General features: G+C 42.5%; 1 protein-coding gene across 4 annotated transcripts in view; it reads left to right on the top strand.

Annotated features, from left to right (window-relative positions):
• SLC12A1 (solute carrier family 12 member 1) overlaps positions 1 to 7,581 on the top strand; it is a 118,803-nt gene extending 111,222 nt beyond the window's left edge. For 3 of the 4 annotated variants that reach the window (XM_063449029.1, XM_063449027.1, XM_063449028.1), the window contains exons 25-27: positions 4,911 to 5,046; positions 5,761 to 5,828; positions 7,208 to 7,581. In XM_063449029.1, coding sequence (XP_063305099.1) covers positions 4,911 to 5,046; positions 5,761 to 5,828; positions 7,208 to 7,343 — 340 coding nt within the window. In that variant the 3' untranslated portion in view covers positions 7,344 to 7,581. The remainder of the gene's footprint in view (positions 1 to 4,910; positions 5,047 to 5,760; positions 5,829 to 7,207) is intronic. The other variant, XM_063449026.1, reaches the window with a different exon arrangement.
• The last annotated feature ends 6,330 nt before the right edge of the window (positions 7,582 to 13,911 follow it).

Here is a 13,911-nt window from a genome sequence, read left to right as displayed (position 1 = left end):
TCCCCCCACTGAACTGCCAATGCCACTGGACCACCAGGGAAGGAGAGCCCCCCTCCCTGCCATGTAGCAAGCAGGGAGGGGGGACAAAAAAAAATAATTAGTAATAATAAAAAAAAAGAAAAAAAAAAAAAATTGCCCACCCCCCAGCAAGGCTCTGCAACACACACACACACACACTACACTCATACACACACACTGCACTCATACACTCACACTGCATTCATATACACACGCTGCACTCATACACACACGCTGCACTCATACACACACGCTGCACTCATACACACACGCTGCACTCATACACACACGCTGCATTCATACACACACTGCATTCATACACTCACACTGCACTCATACACACACTGCATTCATACACACACGCTGCACTCATACACACACTGCATTCATACACACACTGCATTCATACACACACACACTGCATTCATACACACACACTGCATTCATTATACACACACTGTAAATAAATATTCAATTAATATATTTTTTTTAGGATCTAATTTTATTTAGAAATTTACCAGTAGCTGCTGCATTTCTCACCCTAGTCTTATACTCGAGTCAATAAGTTTTCCCAGTTTTGGGGGGTAAAATTAGGGGCCTCGGCTTATATTCAGGTCGGCTTATACTCGAGTATATACCGTAATAACATAATAATAATGTGGTACAAAAGTGAAAATTCAAAGTTGTAATGGAGGTCCAGCAATCCAACCGAGAACCTCCGCCAAGTCTGCTTCCTTGTAGCTATGAGGGACCCTGGAGCACTTCAGACCCAGTCGCCGAGGCTTGACTGGGATCACTGACGGCCTTTTCCACCATGGACCAGGCTACTGTGTTTATATGATTGTAAAAAAGAAAATTATTGCCTTGTTAACCAATCAACCCCAAGAGTGGAAAAATTGAGTGTAAAAGGTAAATGCAAGGAATGTATGGTCAGGTGGTGGTGCCAGCTCCACCAAGGGCTTGTACCCGAATTAATTAATAAACTAAAGATTAAAGATCATCTCCTGCTAAGGAGATCTAAAGCTGGCAAAGAATATGTGTAGACAGCAAATAGTGATACATGTACATACAAATTCTTGGCTTGATATGGTAAGCTTATCAGAGGGGGAATATGAAGGATAAAAGTTCCAAATATATTAACAAGTGCCCTATGTATACAAAAGAAAATGGTAATTTAAACCTTTATTTAATCACAACAAATAAGTATCAAAGGATCACTGTGCTGATTCTCTCTTAATGGTTACTACTGAAACAGTAATGATATATTTGCCTCAAGCAGTTAGCCAGGGACAGAGAAAAATAAATAGCTTTCCCTCTAAGCTTATAGGTGTGGGCAGGGGGTAGAAATCTGAAGAAGGGAAAGAAGGGCTGTAAATAAGTATATGTACAAAGTGATGTTTGAACCACAGAAAAAACGACAGCCAAAATAGACAAACCCTTCCTCCTAGCTTGTACCCATAGGTTCTGGGCTAAAGGTTAGATCGTATTGGTTGAGCAATCTATAAAAAAATCCTCAAAACTAACCCCTAGTCTCCTGTAGCACCTTCGTGGGTGTTCTAAGCTAAAACTAACTCTATAAGATGTAACCGACTGCCCAGTCCACCATCACCATAGTTAGCTACAAGCAAATATTAAAAAGGAAAAAATGGGTCTAAACACCCATATCGTGCAGTAGAGTGTCCTAAGTGAAATTAAAGTGAAGTGAAAAAGAAACGACCTAACGCCCGACGCGCGTTTCGGTGTCTACAAACACCTTCGTCAGGGGCTGGAAATTGCCATCTGAAAAGCCGGGACTTTTAAATATCTGACAGCCAATTAGATGTGGGATTCCCCTATCGTCATCAATAATGTATGGACTTACCCCTACTTCACCTGTGACACGCCATCCTACGTGTCAGTGGGTGGGGACCGGGATAGAATTCATCCACTATCGTCATTTGATTGACAGAACTGCCTGTCAGTACCGGCCCATATCGGGCTAGCACAGACAGAAAAGGGAGACAAAAACTAATGCTTACAATCCTCATCATCCAATGATGAGCAAAGGATACTAGCAATCACTAGAGAACATAGATAGGGGCTTATCCTCCTCTTTGTAGTGAAGGCTCAAATTCCAAAGGGGAAAGTGGAAGCTCTATAATTTCTAATATGTAAATTACAGAGCTTACACTGATGAAAATGATCGTCAGTATTCTGCACAGTGTATATGTATAATGCCTATAGTGGCTTATTTAACTAAATACTGTATGATTAGAAAGTTAATAGTGACATGTGTCACTGATTATAAGTGCCTTTGGAGAGTTGAGAAGACAATGTAGTAACTAGCTTGGTATTGCCTCAATACATTATATAGTTGTTAGTCCAGTCTTAAGCTATATACAGACAGAGATTTTGATATCATCCAAGATGTACACTTTATCAGAGTACATTTAAACATCAAGTGTTTAAGATTTCTAGTTAAATCTGTCTTTGCTGTGGTCCCTTCAGTTATGTGAGAGTGACATGTATATAATTTATTGAGGCAATACCAAGCTAGTTCCTACATTGTCATCTCAACAACTATATAATGTATATATAATATAATTTATAGCCCTGGACACACTTTCCATCAGCAGATTGCCCCAAACACCAGACGACACATGGTGAAGTTTAAAACAGCAACTTCCTTTAATGAACACAGCACACATATTTAAAGGACCACTCTAGGCACCCAGACCACTTCAGCTTAATGAAGTGGTCTGGGTGCCAGGTCCAGCTAGGGTTAACCCAATTTTTTATAAACATAGCAGTTTCAGAGAAACTGCTATGTTTATAAATTGGTTAAGCCTTCCCCCTAATCCTCTAGTGGCTGTCTCATTGACAGCCGCTAGAGGCGCTTGCGTGATTCTCACTGTGAAAATCACAGTGAGAGCACGCAAGCGTCCATAGGAAAGCATTGTAAATGCTTTCCTATGCTACCGGCTGAATGCGCGCTGGAAAAAGGTAAGTTTTACCCCTTTTCCCCTTTCCAGAGCCGGGCGGGAGGGGGACCCTGAGGGTGGGGGCACCCTCAGGGCACTCTAGTGCCAGGAAACGAGTATGTTTTCCTGGCACTAGAGTGGTCCTTTAAGCCCCAACAGGCTCATTTACATGCAATACGGTACATAAAGCACTATAGTACAAGAAAGGGTTGTTTCAGACAATAACAAGGGCTGATGGGAGATTGAGGAGGGACAGAGCAGTTAGTTTAAACACTCAGCTGGGGAAACAATGGGACAGGAAAAAGGGGGAGGGAAAAAGGCACAAACAATCAATACATTCAACATACCGTGTGCCAATACTGCGCACAGGGTGACCAAAATACAAGAGGAATCTGGGGGCCTACATATAGTGTCTGTCCTCCATCCGCATGTTCACTAGGGAACCCTAACACGCAGACAGGACAGAGTAGAGAGAATTGGAATAACGATCCTTAGAATGGTCGGATTATGCAAAAAGGGATAGTCAAAACACGAGCCGAGAACAAGGAAAACAGGGAGATGGAATAACGAGAGACAAAGCCAAATATCAGTAACCAGGAAATCCAAATAACAAGTGCAACGCTCAATGGTAAACCAAAGAGTACAACAGGGCACCGAGGCAAGGGAGAGGTTAGCTTATATACACACAGGGTGTGTCTGATTGGCTAATCTTCAATTAGTGTTAACCACAACACGTGGGAGGAGTTTCTTCCCGGGTAATATGACCGAGTGCAACACACATGTAAGGAAGCTGCTCTGGAGCGTGCAGCGTCAGACACACTGCCAGTCTGGAGATAGGGACCAGATGACGCCGCTCACTGTGATGAGGTAAGCAAGGTCGCCGCGAGTGGTGCAGGGGCAGGGGACCTGACACAGTGACAGTGAGTGACTACTGTCACAAAAGTTAATTTCAAGTTTAAGACCTACGTAACCAAATTGAAAACATAGCTGACGTTGAGAGTTTTTCCAGGTTGGCTATTTTGACCATAAATTTGAATTGGGGGCAGGGCCGGACTGCCAAGCTGAATCCTGCATCCGAAGGAAGCCACTATGATTCTTAATGGCGGCGAAAGCTATGCAGGACCCACTGGCGGATTTGGGTCCTCGAAAGCCTCCCATCGCATCTACCCAGGAAGCTAGCACACTGTGAGCGATATTGCAGTCTCTGGATGGCTTTGTTCAATACACTGTGTGGCTGAAACAGATGCACAAGATGTGGCTGTGGAAATTGAGGACACAGCAGGAATACACCGGGCCTCTGGAGGGTGTTGGCTGAACAGAGTCTCTTGCAAATATGTTGCTTCTCACAGACATGCCTAAAATAAGCAGCAATTTATTTTAGTGTTTATGTTTACTGTTTTTTTTTTTTTCTTATGTGGTTTTATTGCCATACTGTATTCTGATTACTCTTTGTGTTCGCACGACTGCTTCTTATACCTAATTTAGTGGGCATTCGCTACTGAAGATGAAATAATATCTTTTGTTGTGATACTCAATCCAGCTCTTGCTTTTGGCGTACTACACTGTAGATTCTACTTAATTGACCTGGCATATGTTATAGTCAAACAAATTAACTCTCTTCTTAACTCTGAATACCCTAACATGCTTCTCCTAAACTATTAAATTAGACATTACTTGCAATGTACATCAAATCTTACTATCTATATTGTCTGTGACATGACACTCTAATGTTCACTTGATAATTATAAGCAGTATCATTCTGTATGTCTTCATAAAAAAGAGAATAAAAAAAAAGAGATAAACCTTAAAAAAAATAATAATAAAAAAAAATAATAATCACTTTTAATAACCTGGTAAGAGGCTCTTATATTTCACAGTAAGATGAGTTGTTTGGTTAGAGAACAAGTTAACCTCTTGTTCATTCTGATGTAGCTGGAAATTCTTTGAGGAGATGATTGAGCCTTATCGACTCCATGAGAGCTCCAAAGACGTGTCTACTGCTGAAAAAATAAGAAGAGATTATCCTTGGAAAATCACAGACTCTGAGCTGGAAACATTTAAGGACAAGGTATTTTAAACAGTAGTATAGTAAGAAAGGAACAAAGAGCCTACAGTACTCGTGCTATTTTTGGTGTTTCCTTTGCCACTGGGAACAGCTTTAAATGTATTTTATAGAATGTTTTGTTTCTGGTGTATATTATAATTGAATAATTGGTCAATAAGCTCATTTTATAATTGAAGGATGAGTTGTGAGTGTACACATAATTCAATCCTTGTGGAAATAGGTTAAATGACCACACAAGCAGCATAACATTGCGATTAAGGTGTTATGGTGCTAAGGTGTCCATTTAAGAACCTAAGCACTAACACCTCTAAAGCCACAGCACAACGGGTATAATAAACCATAAAAAGGGAAACTAGCTTAATGAGAATAATAAATCAAAGAAAATATATTCAACTGAACATTTTATCTGTGGACATTATTATTATCGAGACTGTTTCAACACTGGTAAAAAAAAAAAAAAGTGTTCTTATGCTGATGTAAATTCACAAAAGAATGCATGGAGTCATGAAATTAACCAAGTGGCTAGGCACTTCATGTCGGTAATAGAATATATTCTTTATTACTCTGTAAATTGTAAAACCTAATTATAAAAAAGGGGAAGAATACAAGGAATAAAATTAACCATTTCCATAAATTCTTATGTAAATCTCTTATTTGAAAGCTATATTTTGCCCAGTGTTTGCTATGATTAATAAAGTCTGCAATATTTATTTACAGTGTTATCGTCAAGTCAGACTTAATGAACTTTTACAAGAAAATTCCCGATCAGCAAACCTAATTGTTCTGTAAGTATGATTTTCATGTATGGTATTAAATGTTTACTCCAACCACCATGACCACTTCTGCTGTTAGAAGTGGTCTTGATAGCAGTGCAGTGTTTCTTCTAGTTATTTGCTATTGAGTGCGGGGGGGCTAGCTACACCCTCAGCACATGTGACTTAGGCAGCTCGGAAGTCTAGTCTGCTTAATGTAAATTCTGTGCATATGTTATGTCAATAGCGTGCACTGCACACGGACAACTGACTTTATCTGCTTCTCCCATTGCAGGCAGAGCCTGCAAGGGGAAACTTGTGTCCCCCGCTCCTCCCTCTCACCTCCACTATTTTTTTTTCTCCCTCCATCTCTCCTTCCTCACTCCCCCTCTCTTCACTGACTCAGAGCAGGTGCATGCACTCTGAAATATTTAAATGGTCCAACCAAAGGCTTCCCTAGTAGAAGCCTTTTATTGGACCTCTGTATGGCTCCCGTGACGTCACAAGAGGGTGTGCCTGTGCCAATCAGTGCCGTCAAAGGATTCAAAATAAATAAAATAAATCTTATTTCTTTTTTCAGTGTTTTAATGGGACCTTAGGAATAATACCCAATAGGGCATTATTCGTGGAAACTAATAGGGTTGGAATAACACTTTAAATGTATTGCATTTGAAGGGATCTATTCTGGAGATGGATTTGATTATTTTTGTGGGTAAATATTAATAATAAAGTGTACATTATTTACCTAATTATTATATAGCACTCTTATCCAAAGTACTTTACAAAATATATCAATTATTCATATGGTGGGCAACAGCCAGAGGGATATGTATTCAGACAAACTGAAACAAAAAAGGGGTATTGAACTCTGTCCATAGTCTTTAATCTGACATTTGGGTCATTATACAAAGTTCTCTGAAGATCAGCATGTGAGCTTACAATCTAAAGGGATGACATTCATTGGAGAAAATACAGTTAATAACTAGGAATAGGAGAGGCATCATGAGGAATTAATGAACAAGTTATAAGGTAATTCATGGTGAATGCACATAGATGGAATACAATGGTTTATAAGCTAAAGTGGAAAAGGATTGGGTTGCAATAGGTTGTTGGTAATGGATGGAAAGCAGCCTTGTTCCAAAATTAGTCTTTGTTGGAGGATCCAGACTGGAGCGTGCAGGTCTGCAATGCACCTAGGAAAAGACAAAATCCAGAGTGCCCTAAGAAAAACCTAAATTACTTTTGTATTATCATCAGAGCCTGTTATTAATAAATGCATAGCATTAATAAGGATTTAAGCAATTCAGCTAGGAATTATTCCTAGCAATACTGTTTGTTTCATTCACATAGAATCTGATACTACACAGTAAAGATATCATAGATTAACCTATTGCATTGTTTTGTATTTACAGAAGCCTTCCAGTTGCAAGAAAAGGAACTATATCAGATCACCTTTACATGGCATGGGTAGAAATTTTGTCTAAAAACCTCCCTCCGGTGTTATTGGTGCGAGGAAATCACAAAAATGTTCTTACTTTCTATTCGTAAACTGGTTTTAAAGAGTTAACACTCCACCTGCATTACTTGCACTCTACCTGATTGAAGTATCAAAAAATATATATAATACAAATATAAGCCCATTATATTATAAATCCAATAGCAAATCTATCTGTCATATAAAATATAACCAAATTTATTGTTAAATTGAAATGTGAATTTTATCAGCAAAGAAAATATTATGTTTATTTTTTTTTTATTGATCATCTGTGGGATCAACTATATATTGTATTAGATTGTATTTTGGAGGGACCTATTCTTATAAAAACAGAAAACGTATTCTTTCTTATATCAATTTTTGATTAAAAATGAGAATATTTGTAATTTTTAAAGATTAATAAATATATTTACGTTTACTTTGTCGGTTATTATTATTATTTTTTATATTCTTTATTTTTGTTGTGCTTGTGAATACATAAAAACCGACATTGCCCCAACAGCATATGTAGGCAATCATAGAAGAACGCAAGATACAATGCTGATATGACATCCTTATTCTGCACATTTTTTCCTTATTCTGCACAAGGTATTACAAAATGTCTAGGCAATCTGCTGTTGCAGGGCTTTCAGACAGGACAGAGAAGCAACGTTTAATACAACTCTATATTGAGGTTTGCCCGTTTAAATTCAAAGACATGGTGATTCAATGTGCTTAAAGGACCACTATAGTGCCAGGAAAACTTACTCGTTTTCCTGGCACTATAGTGCCCTGAGGGTGCCCCCACCCTCAGGGACCCCCTCCCGCCGGGCTGTGGGGAGAGTAAAGGGTTAAAACTTACCTTTATTCCAGCGCCGGGCGGGGAGCTCTCCTCCTCCTCCTCTCTGCCTCTGATCCTCCCTTTCGGCTGAATGCGCATGCGCGGCAAGAGAGCACTTTAGTGCTGCATGCGGTGGCTTGGTGTGCCTCTGGCTTCTTTGCCATAACCTGGCTCGTCCCTAGACCGGAACACAGATTCTAAGTGGGGTGTTAGCAGGCATCCGCCAGTTTCCGTCCTGCCCTCGGCAACAGTCCGCCAGTGTAGAGTTGAATGAGCGTTGGTCTTCCCTCTTGCATAGGTGGCTCAACACGCGGTGTCTGCCATTTTGGATGCGGCCTCGGAGCCCTGTGTCGACACCACCATAGCTCTGAGTGCTGGTGTCTTTGTACGTATAGGGGCCACAGGGTTAGGACCGGGATCACCCCCACCGGTGCAGAGGGGGGAAGGTGGGGAACAGGGCCAGTTCCACCTAGCATTGTGCTTCTGGCATGATGCTGATAGGCAGGATAGCAGGGCAGCAGCCATCCACCCTGCTCACCGCCTTGCGATCCCCATCTTAGATGACAAAGAGCACCCCTCCAAGGGATTAGAACTAAACAGCAAGCCTCTCCTCAGAACCAGGATGTCTTCTTGCACTGGGTCACAGCTGCCAGTCCTCAGGTAGGTACTAATTCAGTTTTTTGGGGACTAAAAATAAAAAAATGATTGCAGGAGCTATTCTGTTGTGTGACCATTCAGCATGGCGGCCCGCCCCCCCCCCCCCTCCCCCCCCCCATGTCGGTTATTATTTAACTTCATTTTAATTATCTAATAAAAATATATATATATATATATTTTAACTGTTTTCATTTGGTTTGCTTTGTTTACCATATTGGTGTCTGCAGGTTTTAACATAAAGGAACTCTCTAACCAATAAAACCACTTACTGACAGTGGCGACCGGTAAAGTTTTAAAATGGCGGAGCACCATGCTCACCCTCAGAATTTGACCCCATCCTGCAGCTACCATCTTCTGACCTGTGATAGCAGAACCACTAATGAACATGAGATCAGAAAAGGGAAAGTTAGAGACTCAGAGAGTGCAGGAGGGCTACAGTTAGACAAAGAGAGCTGGAGAATTATACAGAGGCTTGTTTTACTCAGCTCTACTTCATATTTAGGTATCTCTGTAGTAGCATGTGTGATTGTGCAGGGGTTGGCTGATCGTGTTATGTATGTGTGGAGTTGAGTGAGTGAGGGAGTGAAGAAAAGAGTGAGTATATGTGTTTTGACTATGATATTCTGTCTGTGCTGATAAAGTGCTACATGAAAAGTGAGGTACCTCAATAAAACTAGAATGCTTTTTATTATTATTATTATTATTATTTCCATTTATATAGCGCCAACAGATTTCGTAGCACTTTACAATATTATGAGAGGGGGATTTAACTATAAATAGGACAATAACAAAAAACTTACGGGAACAATAGGTTGAAGAGGACCCTGCTCAATCGAGCTTACATTCTTTAGGAGGTGGGGTGTAAAACACATTAGGAAAGGAATTTGCAGTCAAATAAGGAGGGCTGGTATGTGAGGTAGAGGTTAGTCTTCGAGGCCATAAGCTTTCCTGAAGAGATGGGTTTTAAGGCACTTCTTAAAAGATGCAAGACTAGGGGAGAGTCTGATGGCGGTAGGCAGACTATTCCTGCAAGCGTGAGTTGGCCGTATGGGTGCAGACAACGGACAGGAGGTGGTCACGGGCAGAGCGGAGAGGCGGAGAGACCGAGAAGGGACATACCTATGGATCTGTGAGGAGATATAAGAGGGGCTAGAGTTGTTCAGTGCATTATAGGTGTGAATTAGTACCTTGAATTGACTCATATAGCATACAGGAAGCCAATGTAAGAACTGGCAGAGGGGTGAGGTGTGAGAGAACCGACTAGAGAGGAAAATCTCCCCTTCAAAAGAAACCCTATTAGGGACTTGTAAAAGCCAGACAAAATAATGTAGCAATAATTCTAAAGAGATACAGTATTTACAGTAGGTGGTATGGTAACACTGTAAATATATCTTGAAAGTTGTTGATACTTTGCCCAGAGCACTTGACTTGCAAATACTTCTCATTGAGCTGCAATGGGACGTCTGTAATTGGACAGCCACAGAAAGTGTGGGCGAGGTTAGAAGGACGGGCTTGCAAAGGCTGCAGACAAATAGATCTGTAGCTTTTGTAAGCGTTTTTTTAGATATAATCCCAATGAAAAATGCATAATTAATGACATGCATATTTTATCTGTGCTATGGAGTGTTCCTTTAAGAAAAATTCAGGCCTGGAGAAGTGTAATTCACAGGTATGTGTTAAATCATAGGAGAGAGGAAGAAAGTCCATTTATCATTAGCAGATGTCAATACCGGGAAAATCTAAATTTGAAGAACCAAATCACACCTTCCAGAAAGTGTCCATTTAATCAAAGGCCATTGACTTGATTTAATAGAGCCCAGCATGTGCAAATTTCATTTTCAGAAAAAAGTTATGTGAAAATGCATTTACTAGGGTTCATATCTAATCCATTACACCGGCAGAGAAAATTCGGAGAGAGCAAAAAACTCCCCTAGAGATGCACTGAATTTGTCATGATCAACTGTATCAATTCATAAATATATTCATAATTATTCAACAGTAGTCTGGTATCAGACCTTCCTTAATATATAATAAAATCATTCAAGTTTTAATGCATAATGCAAGCACTTAAAAACATTATGCAAACTGCAATATCTCATGAGAATAACTTGCAAGGCGTTTGTGCACTGAAAATTCAAGTGAAATCTAACAATCTGTATACAAATCCAGTGAAAATTAGTTTTTGGTTTTATCTGTCTCCATCTCTTCCAGCCTCATCCATATCTGTTACATTTCTGCAAACTAAATATTTCTCACCAATTTAAACCAGGATAAAACACAGCAAATTGAAAATGCTATAACCTCACTTGTCAAATTTTAATGCAACATACGTCACCAATCTCAATCTCTTTCGCCTGCTGTAGTGGTTATTGTTACAAAAACCTTATTGAACTATGTGCCCTTAAATGTTATTTTCACTTGTCTGACTTATTTGCAGTCGTTGGTATGGTTCAGCACGAATCCTTTGTGTAAACGTATAGGTGGCCGCCATTTCAGGACTTTGCACGTGTTCGCGGCCATCTTACGTACGACCAGCGGTGTTTGCCAGCAATCGTCTGGAACTAAAAACGGAGACGCACCCAGGCGAACACCGCTGAGACCTCCAGGATAGTATAACTTCGTGCTGGACCTACCGAGCGGCTCACCGTTCGGTAGGACGATTACCCTTCGCAGGGGGAGTACAGCGACCCCCAGGATACCTATGGATGGCAATGGGTTCGTGGAGTTGCACCGTACGAACGGAGACCGACCGCAAGGCCTAAACGTGTGGAACCATTTTCGGCCAGGAAGTCTGTGCGGTCGGTCAAAACTTTGAAAACCCATAACTCTCGAACCATTCATCCGGACGGGTTGGTTTTCGGATATGTTGCTCCCCTGAACAAGATCTGTACAGCGGTGTAGGATTTAAAGGGGTACCCCCTGGTTTTGGGGTACATCCAGAACTTGGTTAAAAATATGTACTGCATAATTATGTTAACTGTTTATCTGAGGGGAGGAGATGTGTGGGAGGTATCCAATATGTGATTGGTGATTTTATGCCTCCCCCTGGGAGTATCCTTTTTGTATGTAACCACAATAAAAAGCAGGCTGGTCAGCCCAGTCCTCAGTTCTTACTTGACCCTCAAATCGCAGCCTCGACTCGTTTTGTTGGGCAGAAAGGTATCCTAGCTATGCTATAGCTAGTGGGATTGTTCTACACTTACAGGACTCTTATGGAATATTAAGGAAAGCCGCTCTCTCCTCTTCAGCAACTAGGAATCCGGACGACTAAGCGGTCCAGCTCTCAGCAAGCCTAAGGGTAACCGTAACATTTGGTGGCAGCGGTGGGATTATCCTGGATTTCCTAGGAGAGGTACGGAACGGATGGAGAGCACCTACACAAAATTGAAGCGTACCACCCTAAAAGATTTACTGGAAAGCAGAGGAGGGTACGCCAGCAACCGGCCAAGGAGAGAACTGATCGCAGAACTGACCGAACTGGATCAAAGCTTCACAATGGCGGAAGCACCAACCACGAATGGTGATGAAAAGGCAAGGATTGTTCGGGAGAGGCTCTCCCTATACGGGCCAAACCCACCTATAGAACTAGTACAGCAGTTGATGGCGGAGGCAGACGAGGATATACGAAAGGCCCGAGCCCACGCACTTGACCTAGTAAACGCACAACGCAATGCTGAAGCCCCGCAGGTAATCGTTCCTGTCGAAAACGCTGGGAAGCCCAAGATACCCTTTGCGGCATTTAGATCCTTTCTAGAGAGCGAGACAGGAATTGATGAATACTTGGCGGACTTCGAAAGGCAATGCGCCCTGCACCAGATTCCCATCAGAGAGTGGCCCACGATCCTGTCTGGGAAACTATCCGGGCGAGCCCTGGAAGCTTTTCGTACCTTGGGTACTGAGGAAGTGACACAGTATGAGCGAGTTAAAGAGACACTGCTAAGACGGTACGCTGTAACTCCAGACACGTATCGCCGGCAGTTTCGAGGCACGAAAAAGAAGCCTAACGATACCCATATGGAATGGGCGCACCGAATGCGGAGAGCGGCAAATCACTGGATGAGCGGGAGTAAAGCTGTGACTGGTGAGGAAATTTTACAATTGTTTCTATTAGAACATTTTTATAATGGCATGGAACAGCAGGGGAAGGAGTGGCTGCGAGACAGGCGACCTTCCACCCTAGAAGAAGCAGCCAAATTAGCGGATGAACATTATGACTCACGTCTTCACGAGCCAACGAGCTACCGGGCTCCAGCACGGGTTGAGCCCAGAGAGGTTTACCGTGCACCTCCTCGTACGGAGTTCCGAGCCCCGGTACCCGCAGGGCCCACCCGACACTCAGGGCCACCCAATAACAACTCTGATCGTCCCAGACCAACTTGCCACCGATGCAAGCAACCAGGACATTTCATGGCTAACTGCCCTCTTAACACGCACCAGACACCCAGGAATTACAATTACCCCTCGGGGCCATACCGTTCTGCCCGCGCCCTCTGTGTTAACCAAGAGGCCTCGATGGAGGAATATTTGGGGCCGCTTCACGAGGCAGACCCTGTATATGCTGCTTCAGATAACCGCCAGCACCATCGGCAGAAGGTATGGCTCGAAGGGCGATCTACCGAGGGGTTGAGGGACACAGGGGCTACCATCACACTGGTGCAGAGTCATTTGGTGCCAGAACACAAGCGGTCAGGGCAGACCGTGGCCGTTAGAGTGGCGGGGGGGGATGTGTACAAAATTCCGACCGCTAAAGTACACCTTGATTGGGGAGCGGGAAAGGGGGCTGTGAACGTGGGCATAATGGATAATTTACCTGCGGAAGTACTACTGGGCAACGATTTGGGCCCCATGACTTCTGCCTATGCTCCAGCGTACAACAACGAGGCGAACCCAGTGACTACCCGAGCACAAGCCCGGACGGACCGAGAACCCTCACCAGTGCGGGAGACCCAGGTAAGACCGACCCCGACTGTTCCTGACATGTTAGGCCCCATACCCTGGGACACCCCAGATACTTTCGAGACCGAGTCTAGGAATGATCCGACTTTACAAAAATACCGGGAACGAGCAGAGACCGGGGGGAGCGGGGCAGATAACGAAACTTTTCTATGGGAAAAAGGCAAACTATACCGCTTGACGGAGAAAAA

This window comes from Pelobates fuscus, chromosome 3 (assembly GCF_036172605.1).
Source record: "Pelobates fuscus isolate aPelFus1 chromosome 3, aPelFus1.pri, whole genome shotgun sequence".
NCBI lineage: Eukaryota > Metazoa > Chordata > Amphibia > Anura > Pelobatidae > Pelobates > Pelobates fuscus.
Note: the sequence above shows the minus strand (reverse complement) of the source record. Positions and strands in the feature narration are given on the sequence as shown.